Source organism: Cylas formicarius, unplaced genomic scaffold, assembly GCF_029955315.1.
Source record: "Cylas formicarius isolate icCylForm1 unplaced genomic scaffold, icCylForm1.1 PGA_scaffold_7__23_contigs__length_41026272, whole genome shotgun sequence".
NCBI lineage: Eukaryota > Metazoa > Arthropoda > Insecta > Coleoptera > Brentidae > Cylas > Cylas formicarius.
The window spans coordinates 29,172,156-29,199,462 of NW_026844352.1; the positions used below are offsets into that span (position 1 = coordinate 29,172,156).

Sequence of the window (27,307 nt, forward strand, 5' to 3'; positions counted from 1 at the left end):
TCGTATATGGTTTTTTCTAATTATTTTAATTTGTTGCTATTTAATATGCGCTCTTGATACTTGATCTTATTTCTATTGTATATGTAGATTACTTGATCATAACGCCTAATTTTGACATTTTGACATTTGACAGTGACGGATTCGGTAACATTCTGAACACAGTTTCTTAAAACGCAATTACGAATTTATAACAGCTTTTCGATGTTCAGCATAGACTAAGTCTGTGTGTTGAAGAATGAATTTAAATTTAGTTGTCAACTAGTTCGTCTGTTGATTTATAACCCATAGCACTGGCGCTCTGGAGCAATATGCTCCCATTATTGGCAATTGAATTTACTAGTATTAGATTTTAATATTCATATTGTACTACATTTTCCCTCTAGTCTTAAGTTCCTCCAATCCCTCTATTACGTTTTTTTTAATCTCCCCCAGCAATTGCGGTATTTATATGGTAGAATCTGCTGAAGTGTTTCGTCTGGCCCTATGTTTTTAAATTGATAAATGATTTTTAAAGTATGACTGACAATTAACCGTATTTATTTGCATAATTGACATTGATATAATACCCAATATCAACCAAATTAAACAGCATACTTGAGTAATACCAAAGGTAAATCTGACACATTTAAAGACAATTTCAGATTAAGAGGGTGTCTGGTAGAGGGAGGTTAGAGGGACCGGTTCGGACTATGGCAAGTTTGACGAGGGCCTTGGGAAGCTACACAGTATAGCTTTTGCATAAGCTGCCATAATTAAATAATACCTATCCTTTGTTACGAATCACACAATTTGGACATATTTTATATATTTAGATCCTCCGGAAGTATGATTAACTCGCATCTATTTTTAAGTATTTAGAACAAATCCAATGTCCAGTATCCAATTGGTCCTCCGGACGCAAGGAAAGATATTTATTAAGTAGCTTGACAGTAAGGATTCATTCATGTAACAAGATTGACAAATCTTACATCAGGTTACGATTGTTTCTTTCTCTCATACCGACATTCATTTGAATCGCTATTTTTAATTTGTAGTTTCCACCATCCATAATAAGTAATGATGATTGATGGCCTCTTAAACACACAAAACATGTATTGAGAAAAGAGCTTATTATTGGACTTTGCAGCATACCTCTGATTTTGGAGAGATAATTAAAATCTTCACTTCTATATGGAAATGAATGTAAAGTAAAGGCGATTTTCGTCTCCCAAATTCTGTAGATTTCAACTTTAAATTTTTATTGGATAAATTTATATATGTTACAAAAATAATTCAGAATCATAAACTTCACAATTCTACGTCGTTTTTATCACTTTCCGCACAAACCTGGCTGCACACGGTTTGCGGGTGAACCGTCACGAACCTTGTCTCCTCTGACGCGATTTCACTCGAACCTACTTCATTAAAACTATCCAGTAATTCTACCTGCGATGCGGAATGTTCTTCTCCGCCCGGTGTCGTATCACTTTGGGAAACGGGTTTCACGGGGTATCCCTCGGCAGTGTATCGCACGTCGATAGCGAAATTGTCGAAGTAACTTTTGTCTGTCGATGAACATGCGAACAGGGTGGTGCTTGTAGTGATTGGATAATCGTCACATAAATACCGCCGAGTGTGCAGGGGCATTAGACTAGGTTGATATCGCCGGTGAGGTAGCGTCCTGTACATCTTGGGGAAGTACTGAAACAAATAATAATAATAATAATAATAATAATGATAACAAAATGAAATTGTTATAATTATTGACTGCTATTCCAAACAGTTTACCAAAACCTGTACATTTTCGACACTTTTGTGGGACCTCTCACTCATTTTTAAAGAGAAATTTCCTCGCCCTTTCTACGTATACGGACGTTTCGAAAGTCTATTTGGATAACTTATCGAAAATCTAGTAACTGTACCTTATACAGCGCTCTGAATAACTGTATCGGGATAAGGGTTGTATGTGTGTATTGTATATTGTGAAGATTTATTTTTAAAAGCAAATCCAAAACTTAAGTACTTTTTTCATTTTTAAATAGAAGGGGAACAGGATATTTGTTCCATGGTCATAAAGCAATTTTCGCTAAATAGTTTTAGTTGAATTTAGAAAATTATGATAGTATTGTTTATAATTAGCACTACTGTTACTAGTCAATTTTTTGCATTCTTACAACTTTTTGAATTGAAAACGTCATATTTGCCTGATCCAGATGTTGTGATCATAAATCATTTTGCAATGACGTTTAACAAATACATATATCAATTTCTTTAAAATTGATTTATGTCTACGTATCTTAAAGAGTTCTTTTGTTAAAATATAATGGGGTAATCACATTTTTGCCATCAATCTGTAAGGTGTATATCTATTTTGTGAAGTATTTTACACAAAAATAACCGTCTTGATACCTAAAAATTCCTTGCTTCTCATCCCAACGCCTTATAATGGCCTTATCATTTTACCTTCTCCGCTATGTGTATTGTGGGGTTAGGTGGAAAGAAGCGACGTCGAGAGGGGAGAAAGGAAAAAGGGAGTCGATGTTCTATACACATTTGCTCGATATAATTTTGCGAGATGCATGGCATCTGCCCTATTCACATTTGAATATATTTTTTCACGTTTTAAACATTATTAACAAAACAATACGCTTTATTTAATACACGCATATATATTCATGGCCCCTTTCTGAGGAAATACGTGCATGTAAGTCCATAGAAATATTTGAATTGCAATCGTTCGTATCTCATAAGAGAGAGCATAGTCTTTTGACCTTTCTAACATTCTAGTAAGTCTATAATCGTAAGGGAATGTAACAAACATCTCATTGATTTGTAGTTCTTAGTATCGCAGTTTCTTTGTAACCTACATGTGTATACTTCTAATCAGACAACGGTCAGAAGAATAACTTACGATCCAGTATTATTAGAATAACAGGAAAGGTACGGCCATGAACTACCAAATAGCACGAATACCTAAAATAAAATATAATTTTTGGAGAGAAGAGAAGCAACATCTCATAAACTTATGGCACATTTCTCATTGGGGTTGAACATATTTTAGAAAATTTAAAAAAAACTTGCAAAATGCGATCTCAAATCGTTCAATCGTTCAGTATATTCAAAATATATACGGGATGCTCCTTAATACTGAAGATGACAATTCTCAAATTAATTTAAGGAAAACACGGTGGTGAACAGGTCAGAAAAAAACAGTTTGTTTATATTATAAACGTTTACAGATAGCTCCATTTTAGGGACCTTCCTCTTTTTAGTTTACACTATTGACATTTTGAACTCCATTCTGTGCAAACATTTGCCGATGACATGCAGCTCTGTTTTGCTGCCTACGACTATGTTGAGGCGAAAGTCTAATATAAATCGTGATGTACGTATTATAAGTGACCTTTATAGTGACCACAACCTCAAATTAAACCCTACGAAATCATGCGCCATGATTTCCGGAAGTAAAAACAAAAGTATGCCTTTAGCCGGTAGTCTTAACATTAAAGTTAATGACACTAAATTAAAATTTATAACTAGTACAAAGAATCTGGGGGTTGTATTGGATACTCAGCTTCGGTTTAAGGAGCATATAAAATCTATTTTCAAAAAACGCTTTATAATAAAAATGCTTTATAATAACAGGCTTATAATAGGCAAAAGTTTGACACGAAACTTATGCGCCATTTGCTTGGATCATCAAAGTCGTACGCGAATACAAAGAGTTCAAAATTCATGTCTTCGTTTTGTCTTTAGGATCTGAAAATTTTATCATATTTCTCATCTTTATGGCGATATAAATTGGCTGAGAATGGATGCTTGTTGAGATTTACATTTTAGTTGTTTTTTAATTAAATTTATTAACGAACCCCTTGCTCCCACCTCTATTCATGATCGATTAATATTTCGTTATAACGTACATAATTTAAATATTAGAAGTACTATTAAATCTACAATGCCCCACCATCAGACCGCCATGTCTCGTAGTACCTTTTCGTATAACGTAGTACGTTGTTACAATTCAATACCCAAACACTGTTTAAGTCTCAAGGTTAAAACTTTTAAATACACATAAAAAAAATGTGTCAAATTCGGTACGACCCAACAATACCATTGTCATATTGTAAACGGTTTATGGTTTTTATAGGATGATTTTTTATATAGTTACTGACCCTAAAAAGCTTAAACAATTTATTGTTATAAATTGCTCGAATGCGTAATGTCTAAAGTTAAAAGTCTTGGTTAAACATGCCAAAGTCCGGTTCAGTAGAGTAGCTTTTAAGCTGACTGCGCGAGAGTTGTCGTGATAAATTTATTGTAATATACTCTTGTTGATGATGCATTACACAATAAAAGGCATTTATTATTATTATTATTATTATTATTGTTATTATTGTTATTATATCTCTGTGAATATTTTCGTTTATGGAACATTTATTTCACACCCTGTATATATTTAGAAATTAGATACGAAAGTGTAGATAATCCGATAAACTAAGCAGTTTTGTTTACGTCGTAAAAGCCTATTTGCTAGCTTTCCAAACATTCAAATTTCCAGATAAAAGCATTACACCGTATCATAAACATGTTAACTCAAGTAAGCCGCTTACCTCTTCCCTATTTACTGTCGCATTCGCACAAAGACGCGAATCTAATAAACACAAGTTATACGTCCCGCCACTTCGAACTCTATCCCGGAGTCTAGTCTCCTTAACTCCATTAATTATATCGGGGTTTTGTTCCTGTACTTGATGGCAACGCAGCGCGTTAATTTCTTGATCAGCTTTAACCGACTCAAAGTCAGCCTCTCGCTTCACGGTGGGTTTCATGTTCGATTTCTCCGGAAACTCATCAGATGTGCACTTGAGTCGGTTCTTTCTCACCTTGATACACTTTGTCGCGCATACAACCAGCACAATCACGAGAAAAATCAATAGCACCGACCCCGTACCAAGGGCAATAGGTAAATACTCTAACGGGTACGTTTCCACCACTTCGGCGACTTCGACGCGTTTGAGTAGTATTCTGAGGGTGAAGTTTGCAGACGATGTCCCAGCGGAATTATCTGCGACGCAGTGGAATGTACCGTTGTCTTGGCCGTCGGTGTTGTAGATGAAAAGCTCGCTGTGTTTTTCTTCCTCTCCCTTTTCTATATAGTAGACAACGTGGAAATCAGGGCCTACGCGAGTGTTGTTTTGGATCAGTTGCCCTTCAAACCACCATGACACCCTTGACGAAGGAATTGAGTTAATCTGTAAGTGAAATATAAAATCCGTTTAGGTAACCACGTCAAGGGTCAAGGATGTATTATTAATAATTTAAAGCGAATATTTCGATTATATGAAATAAAAATATAGGTACCAAAATTTGAATTTTAGGGATGAGAAATTATGTGGTGTAATCATATTCTTTTTGTATATTATGAAATTTACTTACTGTAATAATTCAAGTATTTTTGTAAAAAGTATTATTGTTCATTTTCTGTATTTAAAGCCGTTTTCAAAATATTTATATTTTTATATAGCAATGGATAACAATGCGTAATTGGAGTGTTTTAACAGGAAAAATCTATTTCTGAACTAGATAGAGTAAAATCGACTGACATGTCAAAGGCTCGATTTTTGAGAAACATTTAATTTTTAAAATCGCATGGCAATATCTTCGCCACCAACTGAGTTATAGAGCGTTGCTCAATTTTCGACCCTTTGCAAATAATATTTTTGGTTATGAAAATTTTGCATTCGGATAAAAACATTATTAGGGCATTTTTTAGGCGCAACTGCGTTCTTACATTTTTTCTACAGTTCTCCGTTTTCTTATAAATGAATACAACTTTCTTATTTTATATGGCAATTGTTATTGGCTATGATCTTAAAAATACCCCGATCCCTTTTCAGCCATATAGATTTGTTGGTATCTGTGATGCAAAAAGGCGGAAACATAAGCATTTTTTGTTTATTGTTATTTATTTTTGTTTAGTAGACCCTGTATATAGCTGTCGAATATTTCGGACGTTTAAAAAATAATTTAACCAATTACTCAAGTTTCAAAAATCCAACGGAAAATCGAATCAGAACAGCAAAAGAATAGCAAATACTGGATGTGAACATAATTGGAGAAGTATTGGAAGAACCGAGCATATCCTTGAGGACACTAGTTGACGCGAAAAATACTAAAAAAACTAACGTTTTGACTAGTATAAAAAACATTCAAACCATATCGCACCAGGAAAGTCCACCATTTACATGAACGGGATGCCGGTAGAAGAATACAATTTTGCAATTGGTTTATCGGCAAGTACAATGAGAACATTAATTTTCAATTATCTATTGTCTGGAGTGATGAAGCGAGAATTGGCTGTTCCGGAATATTTAACAGATGGAATTCTTATCGCTGGGGCACAGACCTTATTTTTTTAATGAAAATCTAACAGCGGATGGTTATATAAATATATTGCAGACATGTGTTGATCCATTTTTGGAAGACTTGCCATTAATTCTTGGAAGGAGTATTTATTATCAGCAAGATGGTTGCCCTGCTTTGGACAATGTTGGATTGGAACTAGAGGCCCCATTCTCTGGCCTGCGAGGCAAGATTGTGTGATGTAACTCCACTAGATATTTTTTAAGGAGGAGATTAAAAGTTCTTATATTTGAAGATCCAAAGCATAGTTAGGGCAAGCTACTCGAGAAGCGTTTGCTTCCATCAATCCTATTGAGCTGGTGAATAGTTATCATTCAGTACGAAGAAGGTGCGTTCAGCGGCGCCCAATCTGGACATTTACGTTAAAATATTTCAATATAATTAATGTAGAAGGTAAAATTTCAATATTTTGTGTATATATATATATATATATATATATATATATATATATATATATATATATATATATATATATATATATATATATATATATATATATATATATATATATATATATATATATATATATATATATATATATATATATATATATATATATATATATATATATATATATATATATATATATATATATATATATATATATATATTTTTTTTTTTTTTTTTTTTTCTTCAATTTCTCTTGGGTATTCGGGCTCTCGAAAACAATTAATGTGATTCTTCTAAATATTTATTAACGTTTCGATCGTAATTTCGATATTTTTCAAAATAATCTTATTTTCTATAGGTGACATATATAATAATTAATGACATTTGACGTTGTGTTAATATATTAAAAATAAAAATAATTTGTTAGCGAATATTTTATACGGATTGGAATGGCATGCAAAACATAATAGACCAAACGCTAATGACAGGAAAAATGGAACAATTTTTTCTATTCTGTTTCAAGATATTGAAAAATATATTTTAAAATCTTTATGTGTACACCAAAATTCTTCTTGATTCCACTTGATTCCCACGGAATGCCACATAATTCCTTTATAATTCTTTTTCTATAAGCATTCACATTAAATTAATGAGGAACAAAAATATGGTAGTTATCATAAAATAATACATAAATTAAAAAAGTCAATTAGTACAATTACAAAATAGTTTATAAATAGTGTAATTTGCCATCTAGGGTGGTCCGTAATTAATGCGTTAAAAAGCAATTGAAAGCGGTATTTTACTTGTGTGTGTGGATTAATTATTGTAATATATTGTTTCAAAACGTTTGTCTAAAATTCAGATGTTTTAAATATATATGGAATTTTGTTTCCATCCTGTACCTGTCGCGTTTTTTGGGTCGGATGTTCCGTGCTCCGTTAGGACGATCCGCAAGTACGCGACAGGTACGACCGAGCGTTCTTTCGGCTTTCCGGCAAGCTGGACCTGTTCCAAAACGCAATTCACTATTAGTTTTTTCTCCCCTTTTCAATCGTCAATGAAGAAATGAACACATTCACATTGATATTAGCGTTGACTTGCATAAGTTAAAGTAAAAGATATTTTTTAAAACTGAATAAAAACTTACTTCAACTGATTAATATGCCATAGAGATAATAAAAATATTTGTTAGTAAATTGTATCACCAAATCAAATTAATAATAAAAGTTAGTAACACAGCATTGTTGCCGATTTTTTGTGGAGATTAGTGATAAAACAACGTCATTATACCACTTAACTGTAACTAAAATTCTCTACATATCATCTTAGAAACAGGAATATGATCTTATTCACCTTTCTTGTCGATATTTTAAAAATTGCTGTCGATAACTAAACTTTAAACTTTAACACTCAGTGAGCGACATTTTCCTAGAGCACGTTTGGCTCAAAATCATTATTTTTGCGAGTTTAATTTAGGATTGGCTTTTGGTGCATTTATTACAAACCACCTGAGATAACTGAAACGTGTCGAATTACTGAATCGTTCATTTCAAAAACCAAAAACTAATAACTATATTAAATACTTATTCGCAGTGTTTCTTAAAAATTATATTTTTCGATTGTTGTGTTGTTTGAAGTGAGCTATTCAGCTATAAAAAGTAATGTTTATAAATCTAAATAAAACCCAAAAATTGGATGTCCGAATTCCAGAATGAAAATTTTAAATAAAATTTAAAAATGTTAATCCCGATTTACCGGATTTCACGTTATATTTCTTAACTTTTAACATGTGGCCAGGGATGTTTTGGTTGTAAGGAACACCAACAACGGCAAGTGTAGGGTTGCTTTCGGACTCTCACATTCAAAAAATTACTGATAACATATCAAAAGTTTTTAAGAAATATGAAGTCAAAACTAGATTTACCACATGTCCAAAAATCTCTTCTATCAGTCAAAGACCAAATTAAGTTTGGTCATACCCTTCCTTCAATTTCTCCAACCCTCAAACAATATATAAGCAGGTATAGAGTAAATAAAATATGAGCCAGTTTCAGTTAAACTCGGAAGAAGTCAATAGAATGTTGTAGTTTGTGGAATTTTCTTTGAAAAATTATTTATTTTTGCTACATTTCATTTTCAACACTCTGTGGTTCTAAAACATTCAAACATTCTAAAAATTTTATACCGTTTTTCATCTTAAAATATCAACTCTTTCCTTTTGACAAATAGATTAGAAAAATTCGTAAAAAAAATTGAAATGCTTCCAAAACGAAAAAATGAAAATCTCTTACGGACTCGAAAAACTCTAATCCACAATGTTATGCGGAGGGATTTTTTAAGTGAAACTCATATAAATACGTTACAAGTTGAACGTCGAGAATATCTAAAAAATTTAGGCACTTATTGCAAGAACAAATGCGGCAACGCTGGTGACACTTTAAAAGCGAATAAGTATATGGAAAAACGTATACCACTGACGCCCTAATGTTTATCAAGTGTATTGACGCTATATGGCGGGCTTTGGGAAGGACATACGAAGGTGACGCTGTCCAAGATATATATATATATATATATATATATATATATATTCTCACGTATTGATTCACGGATGGAAAAATGTGATGACACTATATTCCGGGATATCATCCGTTCGCTCGTTGAACTCCGACTGGAATCCTGCATCCGACTGGAATCCTGCAAATCTTGCATCCGACTGGAATCCTGCAGACGTTTCGCCAAAATCTCACTTGGCATCTTCAATGCTCGCGCTCCGAAAACACTTCGAACACATATATATATATATATATATATATATATATATATATATATATATATATATATATATATATATATATATATATATATATATATATATATATATATATATATATATATATATATATATATATATATATATATATAATTTTTTCATAAGTGGAAATACATTTTCAATTGTGAGGCCGCTTCTACATGAACGACGCAGCATGTTTATTAATTTAGATTCTAGTAAACTAATAGAATATGAAAAATTTTGTTCGGGTTTATTTATAATAAATTCAAAGAAATTTGAAAAAAACGTCTTAGGCAAGAAGCAGTGTTTTGTCAAAAAATTGTAGAAATACAATTTGTTAAGTTTTTTAATATTTTGTAAATATATTATTTCATTTGCGCAAAATATACAAGAAATTTGCACCCAATCTTGTTAAAGTGTATATGGAAGTTAGTTTGCCGAAATGTAGACAGCCCATTAGTTTCCATAACAACCATTATTATTGTGTATTATTGTCAACAAAACCTGATGCTGATAACGTAAACTAATATTTCTAAAAAGCACTACACATATTTTGATTTGGGAAAATTAAAAGCTTACCTCGCAATACAAGGATATATTTCTCCCTTCTTCGACTTCAAAATAAAAAGAAGTTGGTGACACTTCAGGCACACAGGCCAAATCGCCTTTGGCTACTCCCCTAATAAATTCTCCGGAGAACTTTTTTGGAAGAATGCAAACCGGTTCCACGATCATGGGCACTTGCTCCTTAATCAGCCAGTCATAAAAGTCGCGAATATGACAGTCACAGTGCCACGGATTGTCTTGCAGAGTAACGCCTTTTAAGGAGTTTGGAAACCTTTTACCTACCGGGAAAGTCGTTAATTTATTTCCCGACAGATGCAGCCATTCCAGACTATAGAGGCCAACGAACGCAGCTTCATTAACCACGGAGATTTGACAATCTGCGAGTTCCAGCGTAGTCAGGTAACTTAAATGATTAAACGCCAACTTGGGCAGATGCCTTATTGGGTTCCCGCTTAGCGTGAGTCGCATTAGTGACGGACAACTTAGAAAGCTCCCAGTCGGAATAGTTTCGAGTAGGTTGTTGGAGACATCGAGCTCTACTAAATTAGTAAGTCCCTTGAAGGCAGCTTCGTGGACTACTGTGATACTGCACCGGCTTAAATAAATCCTTTGTAGGTTAGTCAAGTTCATTCGAAGAAATTTCTCGCTCTCGAGGACACGGAGGTTGTTCTGTGAGACGTCCAATACTTGAGTATCTGTCTCAATGCCCAAAGGGATAACCAAGAGGTCCTTCTTGATACATTCGACCGTTTGTTTTCCGCTACGCCACTTGCAGACGCAAGTATGTGGACATCCCTTACAGCAAGTTACGGCCAGCAGAAACAAAAGCACTGTTTCGCGGGTAACGCAATTCATTTTAAGGGCTGAATGAGGAGGTAATGTCCCATGACGTAAACGGCCGGCAGCTTTGCTCTTTCCTGCAACAAAAGAGACACTTTGTTTACAATTTATGGCGGGGGAATATTTGAGGCTCATTCATTGACGAAGGCGGGATAATGCTTCGCTTTTGTTTCAGTTACGTGTTGTTTAACGGTGCGCGATTTAATTTGATAATTTCGGAAAATGTGCCCGAAGTATATTGTTTCGTGCGTTTAAATTATATTTGGGACGTTGAATCAGAAGATGGTAAGCTCTGCCACCTCATCAGACTAAGCACCGCACATTCTAGCAGTTATGTCTGATGGGCTGTGTGGGTTTATTAGGGACAACTAAACGTTTTTAACTAATTAACTTAACTAAATTTAATTTAGTATTTATCATCAATCAACAAATTAAGCCAAAACGCAAATTAGCGTTGTCATCAAAAAGTAAACATTTGTTGGTTAGTTTTGGTAGCAAAAGCTTTCTAGTCATAAATTTCATTGTCCAATTTTGTAGTTACGTTGACTTTTACAGAAAACTACAATTGAAAATGAAAGTTTCGTATGGTTTCAAAATTTCCAATTTTCGAAAATCAAATTAGGCATATTGTTGCTTCCTAAAGATAGTTGAATATTTACTTGTTTCCAAAATTTAAACATTTTGGTCAATATTTTTATGGTTTGAATTAAATTTTAAAATTATATAGAGGGTGTCCGATAAATGCTGGACTGACATTAGTTTTTAAATTTTAAACGGAACATCCTATACATTTTGAGATTTTTAGAATCCTTGCCAAAAATAAAAGAAACTTTTATAAAAACTACTTATTGGAATTCTTAGACAGAAATTGAGATTATATATTTTCTTATGCAAAATTACGTTCCTAGTGGATATGGTAGTAATAACTACTTGACCAAACTTTTTTATACTTCCTTCTATTGATCTGCGATGACTAGGCATTTTAAAATTATACAGGGGATCTTAAATTAAAGGACATTTTTTTTTTATTTCAACTTGCAGTATTAATTTTTTTCAATGAGACGCCCATGTTTTTGATATTTTTTCTCAAAGCGCACAGCGTACCTATAATTTGGTATCTATTGATTTTCTAAATTTTTAGGAATAAACTCGCTGGCGAAACATTCTGACATACACAAGAATTTCATCTTGGGACGATTTATTAAGATTTCGCATATTCAAATACAGTTTTCAGTAATAACGAAAAAACGATTTTTTATAGAGCATAATAATCTTATTATAAAACTTACTATTTACCGTAGTAGTCTGTGGTAACCAAATAAGTGTTTATAATTGTTTTAAGTGACTTTATAATTAAGAGTCAGAGTTTGGCAGATGTGTTTTTAATCAAGAAATATTATTATTACTTAGGTTAAAAATGTGTACGGTGCAAGAAAAAACAGATGTACTTGAATGTTTTTTATCGTATTCGAGAAGTCGAGCTTTGACTTTTAGAGAGTAACAAAGATAGTTTCCTGTAAGGCGGATTCCAGAGAAAAAGCTATTTCGAAAAATTTATGCAAAGTTTAGGCAAGATGATAGTCCTCGCCCAACGTCCAAAAAATGACCACGACAAGTTCTAACAGAGGAGAAGCAGTTAGATATACCATTATATTTTGAGAATATACCAGAATCCTCCACCCCTTAAGCCCCGTTGGAGTAAAAATAACTAGACGAACGGGACTATGACGCAATATATGACTGCAATATTTTAATGGACATGCATTTAGTTCATAACCCCATGCGTCATATAATTTGGACCGATTTTTCATAAAAAAGCCACAATTTTTAATCAGAAAAACACACATTAGTGTAGTGATGATAATAAGACAAGTGTGTTGGAAGTAAAACGACAAGGTAGACGATCTGTGAAAGTGTGGTGCGGAATATACCAATCATAGGGCCAATTTGCTTTAATGAAAACTTAAACTTTAGACGATATTTAAATATGCCCAGAAATGAAATACACGAAATACTGGCTTGTGAACGTGCTCAATTAATATGGCAGCAAGATGGCGCTCCGTACCATCAAGGAAACGATATCATTGAATTTTTAAATCAGAATTACAATCTTTGGATAGGACAAAATGGAAACATGTGGTGGCCACCTCGAAGTCCAGATCTTACCCTATTGGATATTTTTTATGGGGACAATTAAATATATGGTATGTAAAGACGCTAAGTGAACTCCGAAGGTGTATTAGAGAAGCTGTAGTCCCACTAAATAAGACTGATTTTGTGTCGAATGCTATAAACCATATAGAGGTTGTTTATATGACGTACATTATTCAAAATGGGGGAAAACCTACTGTAGATTTTCTACATTATTTTAGCTTAGTTTTTACTTTAATTGTCACAGTTACTATTGTTTGTTGTTTTTACTTGTTACCGTTACTTGCTATAAATTTTTAAACTTCTATCATATTTATACATTTTATTTTACATTGTTGACGATATAAAAACTGATGACGTTTTAATTTCCTAAACTCTCCTCTAAATTACCTTACTTACAAAAAAAACCATCACCCGTTGCAAGAATTCTTAAAAATAATTAAAAAATAAGAATTATATGCTTTTTTAAAATTCTTTAAAATAATTAGGTGTCAGTGTTTCGAAAACGATTAGATTAAGGTATAGGACATATAGGATATAGAACAAATACCAAATTATAGGTATTTTGACCCTCTTCTAGAAAAAATATTAAAAACATAGGCGTCTTATTTAAAAAAAAATGAATGCTGCAAGTTGAAATTTTAAAAAAATGTCCGTTTATTTAAAACAGATCGTTAGAAGGAAGTCTTCTAAAAATGTATGTAAAATTTGATCAAGTAGTCATTACTGCCAGCCGTGAAAGACCTTATTTACTAAGAACATAATTTTACATAAAAAATATATAACCTCAATTTCTATTTAAACTACACAAAATTCGAATTTACCTTTATTTTTGGCAAGGATTCTAAAAATATCAAAATATATCGGATGTTCCGTTTAAAATTTAAAAACCAATATCAGTCCAGCACTTATCGGGCACCCTGTATATATAAAAAATAAATATATTTAAAATTTAATTTAAACCATAAAACTTTTGTATAAACTCTTTTCTTCTAAAATCAGTGGTTCCTGAGAAAAAGTACAAGCCCACCTGTACATTAATTACATTAATGCAAATTAAAATCAGAGCCGGGACAATATTTTGGGGACAAACCTGGCAGTTTGTTTCGTGGTTTTTCATACAGAGTGTAAGTAAATTCTTAAAATTGCATGGATATTTCAAACGGACTAATAAATAATATTTCACTTTATTTACTTTGAATTGCATAAAAAAATATTTAATCAAAGAAGAAGAGAATATGTATTCAAATTTCGTTGAGCTTATTCAGTTTTAATAAAAAAAAGTGCCCCTACGAAATCGTAAACAAACGCGATAGCTCTAGGTTTAATAATATAGAGGCCTCACGTATGTTGATAAATCACATAACCAACTATAAATTTGCGTAACTGCCAGTTAATTTGGTTATTTTATTTTTATTATATTTATTTAAAAATACCAATGTCGCAATTGCACACATATATAAAACAAATATATCACAAATATAAAAGCCGACAGTGCTAAGAAACACTGTTCTTCTGACACTTTACAAGGCTACGGTCAATAAATAGATTAATGAATATACCTCAAATGCCTGAATAATCACTATTGACGTAACCTGAAATTGGTTTAAAATATGCAGTCATGAAGAGTTTGTTTTATCATCTGACCTACTTCTAATACTTTGAGGTAATACCTTAAATATTTCAGCACAAGTAAATGCACAATCTTTGCATAGCAGCCTACGACGGGTTTTCTGACTGACTAATCTCATTTGTTTAATAACACATATCTACAAAATTAAACTTTTTGACGGATGTTTTTATTTTGAAAACTGATTTTATACAATTTCAAACATTCAATGCATTTATTTGTATTACGTAATCTTTTTTTGCAAATATTAATTAAACAAAAACGATATTTCTAAAATAATTTATTTTTTTATTCACTAAAAAAGTGGAATCCTAGTTCAAAAAGGTGGAAAACAGAAACTTTACTCAGACTTTTTTGAGTGAAATCTTCGCCTTTTCGCCAGAAAGCTGCGTTGTCCGGACATTCGGCTGTTTGTTTTTAATGGCATATCCCGTTTTAACATGCGGCAGTAGAGCACCATCATGGTTATGCCCCATCTGCCTTGGTATCTCCGTTTCATTTCCGTAATGTCCTGGTGAAACCGGTCTCCCTGTTCTTCGCTAAGTGCTCCAAGAATGCCAGGAAAATAGTTCAATTGTGAAAACAGGAAATATTACATATTATTCGTTATTAGGGTTCCCAAGAAACTTATCAATTAACTTTATAAATGAAACTCCGGCGTTTTTCTCGATATTGGTCATTGTTTTTTGAAATTCTTGTCTTGCATAATGCTTTTATCTGCCACCCAACAAAAATACCTTCTTTTGGCATCACTGTCCATTTTTGTCTAGGGCTTTAACAAACTGTCTCATCAAGTCAAGTTTGATATGAAGAAGATGCAGTAAAACTTTTTTTGGGATCAACTAAGCTCTTTATACTTTTTTGCTACCAGGTGTAAGGCTTGTTCTAGAAGGCTAATCTATCTCGACTATCCCACTCACACCTAAAGCATGCAGACGAACAAAAATAACAATCATGATTCCTAGGCTCTAACCATACCATGGGGATACCAAAGCGTAAACATTTCTTCCTTTTTTTTTGGCCAGTTTCATAATGCTTCAACGCAAACGGAACAAACAGTATGAGGCGCCCAGGAATTGCCAGCCAATTTTTACATCAAAATAAGCGTAGTACTTTACTACGACATAACTACTTCAGATATAGCAAAAGTTATTTGGATGGTTAACACAATATCTTCTTTCCATATCTAGAATACTAGAAATATGCAACAATGAAGACAACCGCCGCGAAGACACTAGCGCGGCGATCAATAGAACCAAGCTGCGCATAAGCACGTTACAACGCTGGATTGACGCTTCTGCGCCAACTGTGTTGCTTTACAGAGAAATCTAATATTACACATATAATTTCATAAAAATCAATTCATTTAAAAATCATGCCTAAGATGAAACAAACATTAATGTCATAATAATAAAATAACCTTTTTAAGATATAATAGAGTGCTATAAAAAAATGACGTGATAGAGCAAAATATGGCGTTTATTGAAAAAAGGACCTCCAAAAATATACCAATAAACATAAAAATCACTTGACTTGAACATAAGCCTTATAACTCCCTTCCTATGAAGCTGGAGCTTTTAAATAAAAAACAAAGTGGTTGGGTAGTCTAGGCTTATACGACATTATTTTTATTATATAATATTATCTCACGTCCAGCGTTTCGATTAATACGTGACGTAAAGTGCATATGCACTGGTTGCCATTTTGTAAGATCTGTAAAATTAATAAACACTACAATTTAAAACAGAACAACAAAATCGGTAACAGGCGAGATTGACGGAAGCACTCGTGAAGTTTAAAAGTATTAAACGTAGGCCAAAATTCGACATTAATTTTACTATTTAATTCCTCAGATTTAGTTTTTGTAACACAGCTTTCCAAGAACCAGAATATAAATTATAGCAGTGACATTTACAAAACAATAAATGTTAACTTATCTTTTATTTATTTCAAACTTCACGAAAATGTCATAGCTGCCTGAGGTGTAATAATTTTACGGTATTTATGGCCTCTATATTGTCTATATATGGTTTCGGAAGATTTTGCTTTCCGGAACAAAGATAAAAATAGACCCTTAAAAATTTAACAAAACTTTGTATATTTTAATTTTAAGAAACTTTATTCTGGAATACTGAGAATATATAAATCTACTATGCCCTTTAATTGCGAGTTTTGCGGTGGACTTCGCCCTATATATTGATTGAGAAGAATTTACCAAAACTTTGTATATTTTAATTTTAGGACACGTAAAACTGAGACTACAGTATGACTCTACTATGCCATTTAATAGCAAGTGTTGCGGTCGACTTTTCATTTCGCTCTTTGTATTGATTGAGAATACAGCTTAACGTATAGCGACAACTCTATGTTAATCCGCTCGTAGCGCTCGTGATTAAGAACGCAATCCCACTCTTCCACAAAGGGAAAATCGCTTTATTGTATTTAGTGAATGGAGTTTAAAATGTCGGTAAAGGGAATTTCAAAGCTGCAGAAATTACACATCGGTTCTGTTCGAATTTAATAAAATTCACGGTGCTTTTGGGCACACCGATATCATCGAGCATCGGCTTAGTCTGGTTTTAATGGTAATCGCGTGAACGGTGCGGCGTTTTTTAAATATGATGGTGGTGTCGGTAATTGCATTTACACAAAAGGAGAATAAATCCGAACTCTGGCAAAGCGTTTCTGATTGATTCCTGAAATCTGTCGGTGTCATTTTGAAATAAAGACTTGGCTTCACGACGACTGAAGGCGTAGTGGCCGTTAGTACAATTCAAGCAAATAATTGTCATTCAATATTTGGTCAGCATAGTCCTTGTTTATATTACATTGTTTTCCAATTACATAGAAATATTACTAGTGTTTTTGTGAGTGTAACACTAAAAGATCTAACTGAATAGAATTGATATGAAAAACAGGCATTTCACAGGAACGGCCACGAGTATCAGAATGTCACGGTCACACACACTTCTATACACCTTTTTTCATAAATCTTTCTATCCAATTTTAAGACATTGAAAATTGATGATGAGATTAGAAATTAAGTTGGATTCTGGACAGGCCTCAATTTTCAATATTTTTAGATGGTATCGGGGTATATAATATTGTTTTTGCAACCCGATTCAGACAGACGCACATTTTACATGAAGTATTTCTTTGTAAATCTGATAAATAATCTTTAGTTGACATTTCCTTCTAGTAGTGTCATCAGTGTCAAATGCTTTAAGATTACCAGTGAGAGTTCGGCAGTTCGGCAACCCTTCACAGTTGCTAAAGAAAGTTCTGTTACTTAACATCTTCTTAAATCGAAATGGTTTTTCAAAGTAATTAAAACTTTTGCGAAAGTTCAAACAGAGGAATTTCATATAAAACGTCTTACTATCAACGCCATTCGCTTTACTTTTCAAACGAATTTCAAGTAAAAACGCCAACAAAAAAGAATCTACCGAGTTTCCAACAATATCCCCACTTTTATTAAATTACACATTTCGAAATTTTAAATAAAGACTAGAGTACAAAAGATTTTAGCATGCAAAACGCTTATAATTCCGTCGGAGAGATGGAAATTGCCTCGCGTTAGCGAGGAGATAAAATGAAATGGCGCTAAAGGACAAAGTTTTAAAAATAATTTTGCGATTCGGGGTGTCATTGTTTTGAAGACTAACTTTATGCTTCTAATAGTAAATAATGCAAATTTGTTTAATACCGTCACGGAAAACAATTTGATACTATCAACGACACTATCAACTCTCTGATTCTAGACACCCGGATTTTGCAGGTCAGCAGATTATACAAATAAGTGCCTCGTCGAAAGCAACTTACATGTTCCGTTAGTCAATAAGTAGCAAGCAAAAAATTATGCTCGTGTTTAATAAAGAGACGTTAATATATGTAAAGAAGAAAGATGTTTTTTTTAACCGTTCTAGAATTTTAAAAAAACATGAATTAGTAATAATAAAGAGAAAAGCGAAAAGCATTGAACTTTAATACCAAAGACTCGGTTGAATTATTATTATTATTATTTTTCTTTTATTTCTTTGGCAGTGGGCGTACACGATCCTTTGCCGAAATCATCCAAATGCATATCCCGTTGGCCGATGCTGATTAAGTAATTAAAATTTTTTCCTCTTGTAAAAGTGGCTGTCATCGAAATTATTTAATTTGGTATCCTGATGAAACGATATGCGAAAATTCAAGATTAATATCATGTATCCTCTTAAACAAAAATGAAACGACTACTAAAGAGTTTAGTTTAATGGGAAAAGTAAACGATGGAAGTTTAGAAGTCAGCCGAACTCTGAGACCGCTTTTTTTAAATATACTTCACTTTTAAGTCGATTACGTCAACTTTCAGGGCTAGCGAAAACTTTAAGGCATGTTAAAATCCTTATTTTAAAAATTAAAATTTAAAACACAATTTAACAGTGTAAACGGTATAATATCATTATCAAATAGTTCAGCTTTGCATGACTGGATGTTACTGCAAAGATATTTTTCAAATGGATTCTGTTGGCAATTTAAACGTTAAGGCAAATCCAAATTATTACATTGGAGTAAATCATAAAAAATAATAAGTTCTTAAACATAAATCCCCCTGAAAATACCAACAAAGCGATAAATAAATTAGTCAGGCTTAAAAGCATTCTTATCCCTAACGTAAACACAGCAGTGAACTGAATGTCGTCATACTAAATGACACGTGATCCCAATTGACTTCACTCTTACAGTTTGAATCTATTCTTTACAGACCTTTCCTTATTTGGACCCTTAGAACATTTTGTGAAACATTTGGAAACCTTAGACTATACAAGGTGTTCTATTTTTTCCAATTTTTCTAAATGATTGGGTTTTTTTAATGTTAATTCGTAAACATTTTTTAAATGGCTAAAAGAATTAATACACCTATTGCGTATTATATGACCTGATTTTGTTTTATAAATAAACATTTTTCGAGGTATTATATCATAAAGAAAACTTTAATCGAGGTCATTTGCAATTGTTTTGGTTAAACATGCGTTATACGATTTCATAAAATTTTGTGACTGCACAAGTCATTCAAATTTTTGATATGTATTATTTATTTTACTATTATTATTATTATTATTATTATTATTATTATTATTATTATTATTATATGAACTACTTTTACCAGTATTTTAAAATTTCTTACCTATTGATTTACTTGTAACACAGAAATTTATAAAGAAAATTATTATATTTTGCCATTTTCAAGAAATAAAAAATATTGGCTAGATATTACAATAATATAATATAATACTTTGTTTGAACTTTTTGAAGGTTGAGATATTTTCAATTTTTAAGTAGATCTAGTTATATACGTGTTTTTCGTAGGTCTTTTATGAAGTTCGATTACAATAAATTTGACTTTGTAATGTAAAGGAAATATTGTTTGATTATCAAATAGTGACATAGTGATAGTGAGAACTATATGAATAAGTAAAATAAGAAGAGCTTCACCAAGTTTTTTACCGACGACCGGGTCCTCTTTTGCCTTCGATTGTTATTTCTATTATTAATTTCAGAAGCCTTGCTTGGCGCTTGCTGATCAGCATCCATTTGTCTTTTTTTATGTTCAGTTCTAGTCCATATGCGGCACTGTTTGGGGCTACTTGCTCGAGTAGGATTTGCAGATTGACATTTACATAGTTGACGGAAATTCGTTCAGGGCAATTTTCTAGGGCTTTTTCCAAAATCCTATTTGAATAGATATTGAATAGCAGTAACGAGAGAATACAACCCTGACATCCCCCTTTTTTGATTCGTACTTCGTCACATATTGGATGATCAATCTTGATTTGTGATGTCTGACTCCTGTAAAGATTGGCAATTATCTGAAGATATCGATTTGCAAGTCCCACAGCTTTTAGAATTTCCATGAGTCTTTCGTGTTGTACTTTGTCAAATTCTTTTTCAAAATGAATGAAGCATGCATCTTTCTCCATCTATGTACAGGCTGACACCTTATCTCGAAATCTACGGTGGTTACAAAAAAAACTTAAATACAAAAGTTCATTCTATTACATTTTTGGATAGTCCTTTCAAAGACAAATTCGACGATTTGTATGAGTATGGGTCTGTGATGCACCGTTTCGAACTTATTAGCGATCATCTTCGGAATTCGGGTTATGTTTAAACCATCATTGTTGGGTTGCGTATTAACTTTGTAAACTTTTTTCCGTCTATTTTCTTTACCTAAATAATGCTTTTTTTAGGCAATGATCAAATTTAAAATATTTTAATATTAAAATTATATTATTTATATTAAAATTCACGGTGTTGCCACGTTTCGCAAAATGATACTTTTCTCAGTTTTCTTAAATGCGACACCCTGTATATTATTGGATTTTCTAATAGCCGCTTTAATAACAATTTCAATTATATAACAAAATACGGGTCTCTGACTTTTGGCTTAATTGGCAGATAAAATTAAAAACTGGGTATAAGATTTAAATTATTAAGATATGAAACTGGGAATTGCATTGTTAAGAAGTCATATTACATTAATGTGCATTACATATATATATACATATACATTAAATGTCTACGTGAAATGATTACAAAAAATTAACAGTAACTACTAATGCATATTCCTAACAAGTAAAATTAATTTTGGTTTTGAAGGATACAAGTAGTATATTTCTATATTTCCAAATAGCATATGGCATTTGAGACGTAAATCGTTTCATTCAGATAGTGTATTGCCACGCGTACTTGTTGCTGCACTTCCAAAGTTGTTGACCAAATCTTTCAGTGTACCCCGCAAAAAAAGGCCATCGGGGTTAAATCTCGACTCTTCGCTGGCCAGGAGATGGTTCCTTTTGTCCAATCCACTCTCTGTAATTTTCGTTTAAAAAACGAATGATTGCAGCACTTCGATGGTAAGGAGCGTCATCTTGCTGCCAAATTAAATTTGGATGCATCCTTTGGGGAATGTTATTATGTATAAGTGGCCGAATTTCTTTCCTTAATAAGGTTAAATATCGTACGGATGTTAAATTTTGTTGGTAAAATGTGGGTGCTAAAATCCTTGATCTCCAGATTGCGCACCACACTTTCACGGAACTTCGCCCCTGCTTGTTACTTGAAAAACACATTTTCTGAAGGCCAATAATGCGTATTTTTTTCTATTAAATAATACCGCAGACGTTGTAAATATTGATTCATCGGTCCAAATTATATTACCTTTAACTAAATTAAAAAATTAAAACTTAGTGGACTTGACGACCTTCCATATTATTTAAATCAACAAGTCATATTATATGTACATCATAAAACTACTTACGTATCTTGGGAATCTGCCTTTCTATAGTGGTTATAATAAGTTTTTAATTATTATAAAAAAGAATATGGTTTTGTTTGTGGGTCTTTTGGTTGGTGGAAATCTTTTTAACAAACAGATAACAATAGCTTTCTCTTCAAAATATTCACTTAAAAAATAATATCAAAAGTTTTACTTAGAGTGTATTAAATATTATATTCAACTATATCTTATTTATTAACCAATTTGACACTGTAGATGTCTTTAATTTCAGATAACTCCTATACAGTTTTAGAATGATCATTTTATAAAAAGCAAATAGTAGTTTGTTCTGTGATTAGTCTCATTACCTAAACCTATCTAAAATGAAGATTATGCGATTTCATCGTGCAAAAAGGTATACAAATAAAACAAATGAATCGTACAACGAAAAGATCCTCGTTTTTTAAAAAACTAGAAGTTATCTTGGCCTATATATTAATAAAAATCTTAACTACTATGAAAAGTAAACCCTCAAAGTTATGTTTTGAAACAAATAAAATCAGTGCCAAATATCTGAACACGTGATTCAAGTTTATTTTGCCAATGTTGACGCAAGGCTATGATATACATCTTTTGCTGGAAAACCAAAAATTCACAGAAATTATTTTAAAAAATGTAATATTTTATATGTAGCTCCTTTTTTTCTGCATTAAACGTGATACTTTTAAAAAATAATGTGGAACTCTCATTTTTCTCAGTATTTTCCAGTATTTTTTGTGATATAGTGTAGAACCTGGACATTAGTATTAATAAAGACTTTTTCTCTACAACAGATTATTGTCGACGAAAAGAAACGTATTGTTGTGGTGTAATGAATATGGTTCCGATGTTTACCACGGAATGTGAAACTCTCATTTTTCTTAGGATTTTCCAATATTCTTTGCGATATAGTGTATATCCTGCACAACAGATTATTGTCGATGGAAAGAAACGTACTGTATTGTTGTGTTGTAATTAATATAGTTTCGATGTTCACGACGGATTCTGAAGCTCTCATTTTTCTTAGTATTTTCCAGTACTGTTTATGATACAGTGTATAACCTGGACGTTAGTATTAAGAATGACCTGTCCTATACAACAGATTATTGTCTACGAAAAGAAATGTAAAGTATTTTTGTATTGTAATGAATATCGTTCCGATGTTTCACACGAATTTCTAAGCCCTCCTTTTTCCTAGTCATTCCAAGTATTCTTTAGGACAACTGGATAGGTTTAACGATGTGTAGAGCCAAGAATGTAATACACTACTTGCATATCTACGTTTAGCGGTTTACGGGGAATTGGAGGGGCAATTTCCCCAGCCGTCAGTGAAATAAATTGCCCGTCCGTTTGGCATGTAAACAAAAATCACAATTAACTTGTTAAAGCGATTTTTATCGATGTACAGTCAAAACGGGTAACGCGAGTGCAGAATGCGACCGAGCTTTAACAGGTGAATAAAATAGGTCGGTTTTAATTAAACGGCAGCTTTATAACGTCGGGAATGTAGTACGGCTTTATTTCACACAGCGGTCGGCAAATAAAAACTCTGCCAAGTTATGCGTGTATTTGCATATTAATAGTTTTCGGGTATTTAAAAAAATTTATTCATTGTGCGACGCGTCGGTTTTATTACGGTCCGGAGAGTTTTCCGGGGAATGCGTTTTCTATTTTTTTTTATGTTATTTTTATTCATAAGTGGACAGAAAAGTCCCGAAATTGAAATAGCCCTCGCGAAATATTCAAATTGGATTTATTAATCTTTTTGATAAAGTCGGTTTGCGAGTGCGAATTCATTTGTGCTCGTTTTAATTTGGCAAATTGCTGAAACTGAACAGCTACGTTGCATTGTTTGCTGTTTCACACGACGGCGATGTTTCACGGGGAGCCAATATTATATTATACCAGAAGTTTAAGAAATAAAACTTTAGTGACGAGTGATTAATAAACCAGTTAGTGAAGTTGCAAAACCGTTATAAGCCATTTCTTTGGGACATATTCTAAAGCTACAAGCAATGCCGACGAGTGCAGCCATACGAAAATGTAGCCCACTGTGAAAAAGAAAATTGCGCATTTAGAATATTTAGAATATATTAGCTTAACTTCTTTTAATATACTTAATATATTAATATAATAATAATAATAATAATAATAATAATAGTCTTTATTGTAAATTAAGACACATGATATACATAATACCCAGTATACAATATTAAATTCTCAAAGAGCGAAATATAGCTGACTAATTCAGCTACTCAAGGTGAACCCAACACAATTAATCTATATAATCTATATTATACACCTTTATGACAATGCAATTTGTAACAAAAGAAGCCGGTTCAAAGAAAAATGAAATATAAGCAAAAGAAAGAGAACGTAATTAGTTATAAAAATAATTCTGTCATTAATTAGAAGACGAAAAAACCCAATCAGCACTTAATTTATCTAATAACACGCATTTAATATTCTTCCGAGATAGTTTTAAAGATGATAAGGCAAAGAAGTGTCTATGCCGATAAAAACTTTTTGCTGCATTATAGGTAAACCCCCGCGCGTAAAGAGCAGGTCTCTGTTGAGGCACAGTTAGCTCATTCTCCCTCTCCCTAATATTAACGTTATGGCTCAAAGTTAAACTCTATTCAGACACATAGTTAAAGGTTTTAAACAAATTTGTAAAGGTTGTCCATAAATTTTATAATTTCATTAAAATTCGTGGCCGATTTTGTGCAATTTAAAACAGGTAAATTACAGTCCGATTACAGACAATTTGCACAGGTCTCTCAATAGGGACCAATTGGTCGCTTTACTATATCTCTGAATACCGTAACTATACTGAGAAACTAGATTTTATTTTCTGCCCCTGACTGCGACTGGAATTAGAGTAAGCTATTTTTCGGCAAATTTATAAGTTGAAACATTTGAGATGTTAAGTATCTCCTTAGTCCGCTCCTAAACTTACGATCCCTTTTCTTCCGGATACAACCCCGATTGTACAAATTTTCAAGGCAATATTTTTATTACAGCTCTTTTCATTCTGTGAAGCTATGTGAGTTGTTTCCTAACGAAATTTTTACTTATTACTTTGGTACGGTGACTAATTTTAATCGAAATGGTTCCTTCTATAGCCTATTTGGAATTAGGGATTTTAGTTATTGTTAGATATCTCAAGGTTCTGATAATTGATCCATTTTTGACGAATTACATATTATTTTTAATATTACTTATCGAGTTTGCTTCTATTTTCCGTTTTTGAATTTAATCAGCGGAAATGTAGACCAATATTAAATAAAAGCATTTAGAAAGGATGGAGCAACCGCAGTGTTTTCTTTCGGTAAGGTAACCTAACCCCAAACTTTTTTAAATTTTTGTTCACAATATTTGTTCATAAGTTTTTGCTTTTTTTAGGAAACGGCATTTTCATCAAAACAAAACTGGGCAAGTGTAAAAAAGCAAGCCCTGAATGCGATAGCATCGAGGAACGTAAAATTTGTGAGCAGGAAACAAAGACGTGAGGGCACAAAAAAATTATCCAAAAAAGATGGAGACCCACAGCGTCTAGCATAACATGATATTTTCGTTAAGAAGTATATAATCTAATATTAAATTGACTTTTTATCTTAACTACATCTCGCTCGTGTGCTGAATTTTCCGCAGCATCATGTTGCTGTATTCAGTTACGTGATGAAGTTGGTTATTCTTTCGCGCCTTCTTCGATAACTCAATTCCGAAGCGAAACACTGCTTAGAGTTAATATATCACACAACGAAAAAAATTATATACAATACATAAACGTTCTTTCAATAATTTGTTGTGGGAATTCTAGTTGTGAGGACGCTCGTGTTGGTGCCGTCTATATAGTGTTCGTATAATGATTAAACTTCTATTGGAATTACCTCGCTCATACATATCAAAATATATTACAAATTTGCGACTGTGTTTTAAATTTGCTCCAGTATGCATAGGAGTAATAAAAGAAAATACAAAAGGCCCATTTTTTTAACGATGGATCGATAATTAAGTGATGCGAAACATACAGCAAACAAAATTTTCCTTTTAGATTTTAAGATCCTGTAGTTGGAAGCTTTGCTTTTTGGAACACTTTTTGGTTATTCTAAATCTCACGAGAAAGCCTTTTAGAAAAGCAAAAAGTGGATTTGTTGCCATTTTTTATGCAGTACTCATTGGGCATACTCTTGAGTCACAAGCTGACTACTAACAAACTAACCATAATGGCTCAACCTGTATATTTTTGGATAATAAGATTGAGTTTGTCAAGAGTGTCTCAAAAATATACAAAACTCTATGGTTTATTTTAATATTGAGCCTAATATTTAAATTTTAGAAAAAAAAATCCTTTTTATCAGTTCATGTGTCATATTCAGAAAATCTTGATTTTCTATTAGAACAGTCCAGTTCGTGTTTATTATAATTTGTGTTGCAAATTTTAATTAAATGGCCAAAACCAAGCTATGGCAACCAATATTAAATTTGCAAATTTTTAAAAATACAACATGCTAGTTTGTTAAATTCGGTGTAACGAAAATACGCCTGAAGCTTTAATAGCAAATTACTTATAGATATACAGGAAGTAGGCAGACGAATAATATATTTTTAAGATTAAAACAAATTTAATTCAACATAGACCTTTTTATTTTATTTTGTTATAAAATATTAACAACAAGTGCGGTAAACGGCATTTGACTCACGAGCTTATTAGACCCGAGCGGAGCGAGTGTTTAATGAACAAGAGACTTAAAAAGTTTACCCAACCTGTTGCATATTATACTTTATCTATGACCGTTAGTTTTTGGATACATTTTCGCAAAGCAACACGAATACATTCACTCACATGACCGTCAGAATTGAAAAACGTCAAGATTCGAGGCCTGGGAAATATTTACGAAAACATCCGATTGCTCCCAAACCCGTGCGGTAAAATCCCGGAAATCTCCGAAGTGGCTCGGATCCGTGGGAAACGAAACTGACGCGGTAAAATGACACTTTTCGTATGCTAAATCGGTATATAATTAGGTATTTTAGAGAAGGGAATAGAAAAAATTATTTTTTTCTACTGCCGTCTGTAAAATGCCTAATGAAACACAGATCTAGCGTCAGTTTCGTTTCTCACGGATCCGAGACGCTTCGGACATTTTCGCAAAACTACCGCGCGGGTTTGGGAGCCATCAGATGTTTTCGGCTTGAATTTTGACGTTTGTCAATTCTGACGGTCATATCA

At 32.6% G+C, this 27,307-nt stretch overlaps 1 protein-coding gene across 1 annotated transcript in view; it reads right to left on the minus strand.

Annotated features, from left to right (window-relative positions):
- Window positions 1-1,287: 1,287 nt before the first annotated feature.
- The window catches only part of LOC132705115 (leucine-rich repeat-containing protein 24-like), an 80,847-nt gene continuing 54,827 nt past the window's right edge, over window positions 1,288-27,307 (minus strand). Inside the window, exons 2-4 of the mRNA XM_060675548.1 lie at window positions 10,163-11,067; window positions 4,590-5,231; window positions 1,288-1,680 (exon numbers count right to left, since the gene is read on the minus strand). Coding sequence (XP_060531531.1) covers window positions 1,288-1,680; window positions 4,590-5,231; window positions 10,163-11,005 — 1,878 coding nt within the window. The 5' untranslated portion in view covers window positions 11,006-11,067. The remainder of the gene's footprint in view (window positions 1,681-4,589; window positions 5,232-10,162; window positions 11,068-27,307) is intronic.